Here is a 4,957-nt window from a genome sequence, read left to right as displayed (position 1 = left end):
TGCGCGCTCGCCTCTCGCCCTGTCAACACTCTCATACCTTTCGTGAAGAAAAGCGGTTTCCTAACACGTAGAATAGATTTCAAGTTTCTAGCGGTACAGCCTATGGCGTCATCCGCGGCCAAGCAGACAGGAAGTGAAGATACCAGCGTCAAAGTTGAAACAAAAGGGCTCAGCGAGGGAGAGAAACAATCAAGGGGTGACATGACGCAGGTCGATCTAAAGGAAAGACAAGCTCCGGCCCATCGACGACGTCAGGGACGAGACTCTCTGAGGCTTTTAGGTGTGTAGACACGTGCCCAGAATGTTAGTTTCCATTTTGCATGGCTAAAGATTGTCCCTCTTTATTACGTTGGTGTTTAATTTCGACCTTGGTTTGGCAGATTCGTGGGATCCTTTCAGTTTGACAACCGGGAGTTTGAGGCAGATGATGGATACTATGGACAGGTTGTTCAGTAGCGCATTTTCGGGAGCTCCGCTGGCCCGTCTCGGCCTAGATCCAGCAAAGTTCTTGGTCCGCATGCCTTTGGATATAGTCGAAGATGACCAGAATTTCCACCTACGCATAGACATACCGGGTTTTAACAAGGACGAGGTGAAGCTGCGAGTGGAGGACGGCGTGTTGGTGGTGGAGGCAGAAAAGGCGGCGGAGGATAAGGAAGACAAGTGGGAGGCAAGGAGTTACGGCACCTTCTACATCCGTATAGCTTTGCCAGACAACGTAGAGGCGGACAAGGTGAACGCAAAGTTGAAGAATGGGGTGCTGGAGGTGACGGTGCCGAAGAAGAAGGGGGAGGAGAAGAAGAAAGTAGTGGATGTGAAGCTCGATGGAGAGTGACAGCTACCTGATCAGATGAGGGACTGAGCTAGTGTGCAGCAGAGACGAGGTGCATGTTTGATTGATTAAAAGTTGGCAGAAGACGATCACGCGTTGTCGGCTGCGCCAGCGTCAATGGAGTTGAATACGTAGCGTAGATTTAGATGTATGCATTAAGCGTGAGCGCTGTGAATGACAGGCTAGATTCAAGCTCTTTTGCATGTTAAAACTTATCAACAACAGGTCTCTTTAGTGGCTTTGCATCCTCTCTGGCCCTGATTAAACGTCAAAGCGTGAGCTAGCTTATATAAAGTAGATTTATCCGTTGCTGACACTGACTTCTCTTCCGCTTCAAACGAAGTTTGCAGCTCTCGCTCCTCTGGATCTGATGGTGTTGTGTTGCAATAGATATAGTAGATTTACCCGTCTTAACCGTCTGATCTTGCCTAATAATGAGACTAGCCTCTATTCTGCGTAAGTGACATCAATTTGTTCTGCGCCTCGTCTCGTATACGAGTCGTCTCTTCACGCGGTATCTTGATCCTTATATAGCTGGAGCCCATAACAAGGAGACTCCTCTGTCGCTACGATTGTAGGATGTGTGTCTTTTGATCCCTCAGATTTATTCGCACTTCCTCCAGCTCTGCAAAACTCATACTCGACTCCCACAAGGTCGAGAACTTTCCAACACAAAGCATTATTACATTTGGTGCATAAATGATGATGAGTCATCCACGATCGCCCACCTAATAGCAGAGCATAAGCACACCGATCGGGAATGTAAAGGCACATGCAGTAGCCGATCTAGTGTTCAATGAATAGCACGAGGGGGGGAGAATTTATGCAGATATCTCGCATAAGCAGAGTGATCAGGATCTATAAGATTACAGTCGTTGTAACCATCGATACACTGAGAAATACAATTCGGTGATTGTGATATTCTCTCGTGCAACTATCTGTCATCGTTCTTTCTTTAACATTGGTATCAGAGCTTGTTTGAAGAAAGACCACCTAGCCATGTCGACTGCTACGTCGAGTGCCACCTCTAGTTCCATCCACCGTCTGGTCCCTGTCTTTGATGGGACTAGCTTCGCTGCCTGGAAGCGAATGATGAGTTTGTACCTCAAGGGAGAAGGATACCATGGGATCGTTGAAGGTACCGAAAAGAAGCCGGAAGCAGCCGCTGAAGGAAAGCTCTGGCAAGCTAAGGAGGATAAGGCTCTTGCTGCAATCGGATTGAGCCTGAGAGGGAGATAGTGCTTGAGGCACCTTCTGAATCTAGCCAAGTCCTCTGGCAGTGGCCTGTTCAAAAATACGAGAAGCATTCTGAAGTGGAGATCATGCACCTGTTTCATCAACTTTCACAAGTTGCAGGGTTAGATTATTTTGAGACCGCCTCTCCAGTCATTAAGCAAGTTACTACTATCAGGGTTCTACTTGCATATGCGACTTATGGAGGACTTATGTGGATCTTGATATACATCATATGGATGTAAAGACCGCATTTCTTCATGAAGACATACGAGAAGAAATTTATATGATGCAACCTCCCGGTTATCTCAATTCAAATCATCCGCATCAAGTTTGTTAGTTGCACAAATCCATATATGGTCTCAAGCAAGCATCACGATCGTGGTTTGATAAAATTGATTCTCATCTCCATGGTACGGGTTTTGTTTCCTCCCAAGCAGATCCAAATCTCTATATTTTCTATCAAGCATTTTCCTTTGTTATGCTTGGTCTCTATGTAGATGATATCGTCCTCTTCAGCATCAGTATATCCACTCTTCAATACGTCAAAGGAGAATTGAATGTGACCTTTCATATGGTAGACTTGGGAGAATTGGGATACTGCCTTGGCATGGAAATACAACGAGATCGATCCCAAGGATTACTTCATCTATCTCAACATAAGTACATTCACGATCTTCTTGCTAAGTATGGGATGCTTGAATGCAACCCTATTGCAACTCCCATGGAGCCCGGTGCCCTCCACCTTCTCTATTCTGAGTCAGATTCTCCTCCTCTGGACACTATTCTATTCCCATACCGAAGTTTGATCGGTAGTCTTTTGTACACCATGGTTTGATGTAGACCTGATCTTGCTTTTACTGTTATCCTCCTGTCCCAATATAGCTCTCGCCCTACTTCTGTCCATTGGCAACTCCTCAAACGTCTTCTTCGCTACCTTCAGGGTACAATGGATTTTGGGCTCTTGTTCACTTGGTCCACCCATGACTTCCAGCTTAATTCTTATTCCAATGCCAATTGGGGCACTGTCACCACAATGTAAATATCCTAAGTCAAAGTACAGTTGATCATTTATTTGATCATAATTAAAGAGTTTTATATGTGTTAATTATGGTCAAAGAATTGACTACAGTCAAAGATACTTGACTCTTGTCAAGTAAACCTGACCTCGATCGGGGAGACTTGGTTTATTGCCAAGAGGGTTAACTATGGTTAACCAGAGAACTACAGAGTTGACTACGGTCAGAGAGTGTTGACTTCGGTCAACGAGACTTGGCATGCGCCAAGAGGGTTAACCACGGTTAACCAAGATGTGCCAACTTCGGTTGGAGAGTTGTGCCAACTTCGGTTGCAGAGACTTGGCTATAATTAAGGCACCTCGACCCTTGGTCAAACCCCTTAATTATGATCAAGAGCATTGACTTCGGTCAACCAAAGAATAAATATATTTTTTTTATATTTGTTATGTGTGCACGTGTTCAGTGGGGATGCCCACCGTGACTAGAATTAGTCCACAGTGTGTTATTTGCATGCAAAGCGGTAACAATTAATGAGTGCCATGGTGGTGTGCTTTAATTAATTGTTGCAGGTACTAGGAAGAGTTATTTTCCTAAGCGCTACGGGAGCCTAATCAGAGTCTAGGAGGTGGTTCGCGTGACCAAGTGCTTCGAAGACTCCAGAGTTGCCCTTAGTGGCATGTAATTAGGAAAGTAATGTAGAAATTGACAAGTAGAAAGGGAGCCTAAGAGCTCATGTAATGATTCATTCATTCACGTTTTGGATTTTGTATCAGGTAGCTCTACGCTGAATTCTTGTAACAGATTCTCTCTTTGCAATGTTGAAATCTTAGCATTCTTGCCCATCAGAATTTATCAATATCATCATAGTAGACCTTTTGAAGAAAAATTCATCATGGCTCCGTGTGGTTGTTTGACATGGGTTAAGGTTCTGCGTGTATTGGTTACGAATGTTTTCTGCAACAGCTAAACATCTTCATTGGCACTATGCAAATGCTTGATATTGGGAGGAAACATGATTTTCTTGAAGATATCCTTTTTGGTTTCTGAGTCCATTCCTCTTGTTTGTTCTTCAAAGAAGGAAGCAACCACTTTGCTATCTTTCATCTCTTGTCGATGTCAAATACAACATTTTCCTAATTTTCCATAGCTCGCTTCGCCCTTGCTTTCTGTCATTGCTTTCTTTTCTTTGCAGCCACATACTCTCTAACAGTGTCTACCTCTTTTGGTTGATGGGTCAGTTGCATCAATGTCTTTGCATTGACATCCTCAGGTCCTGGAGACAAATAAACTAGACGCACCTGCAAAAAGTAGCATAAAGCATTGCCACCTGAACTCATTTGCAATTTCATTTAAGAAATAGAAAAGCAAAGACGTTTCTTGTAGAGGCACATACCATTTTTTGATAGGAAATCTGAGTATGAACTTTGATGGTCCTGGGGAAGCTGTTAGTTCAGCAGGAGTGTTTGCAAATATTTCATTGATTTGAAGTGTTTCTATTCTGCTCTGGTCTCAAGTTGATTTGTTCCTCACTACTAGTGGAATTTGCAGACTCCAATCCACTCAGGATCTCACCTCTTCCGACATTTGTTTGAAGTGATGCTACTCTAAGGTTGTTTCCAAGAGATAGAATGCAAAGAAAGAACTAGGAGCGCCCACACACACACACACACACAGAGCCGAGAGAGAGAGAGAGAGAGAGAGAGAGAGAGAGAGAGATTCCAGGTTGCATATTCAAAGCAAGAGGTTTCAAAAAGAGAAGTGAGACTGGCAGTTATAGTGTCTTTGTTAGTTATGCATCATGGACATGGGACGTGGTTTTTATTTTTAAATTTACACTCTTGACCAGTCTCACAATCAGTTTGAAAGATGCTTT

At 43.8% G+C, this 4,957-nt stretch overlaps 1 protein-coding gene across 1 annotated transcript; it reads left to right on the top strand.

Annotated features, from left to right (window-relative positions):
* The first annotated feature begins 391 nt into the window (after window positions 1–391).
* LOC147903995 (heat shock protein 21, chloroplastic-like) lies at window positions 392–835 on the top strand. The gene has a single exon (XM_087372369.1). The coding sequence runs from the start codon at window positions 425–427 to the stop codon at window positions 833–835; it is 411 nt and encodes a 136-aa protein (XP_087228495.1). The 5' UTR covers window positions 392–424.
* Window positions 836–4,957: the final 4,122 nt, after the last annotated feature.

This window comes from Dipteris shenzhenensis, chromosome 3 (genome assembly GCF_047967505.1).
Source record: "Dipteris shenzhenensis isolate YYH24624 ecotype China chromosome 3, Dip_SZ_1.0, whole genome shotgun sequence".
NCBI classification, from domain to species: Eukaryota; Viridiplantae; Streptophyta; class Polypodiopsida; order Gleicheniales; family Dipteridaceae; genus Dipteris; species Dipteris shenzhenensis.
Note: the sequence above shows the minus strand (reverse complement) of the source record. Positions and strands in the feature narration are given on the sequence as shown.

Excerpts from the sequence above, each read along its gene's own strand:
- LOC147903995 (XM_087372369.1), top strand. The coding sequence starts at position 425 with ATGATGGATACTATGGACAGGTTGTTCAGTAGCGCATTTTCGGGAGCT.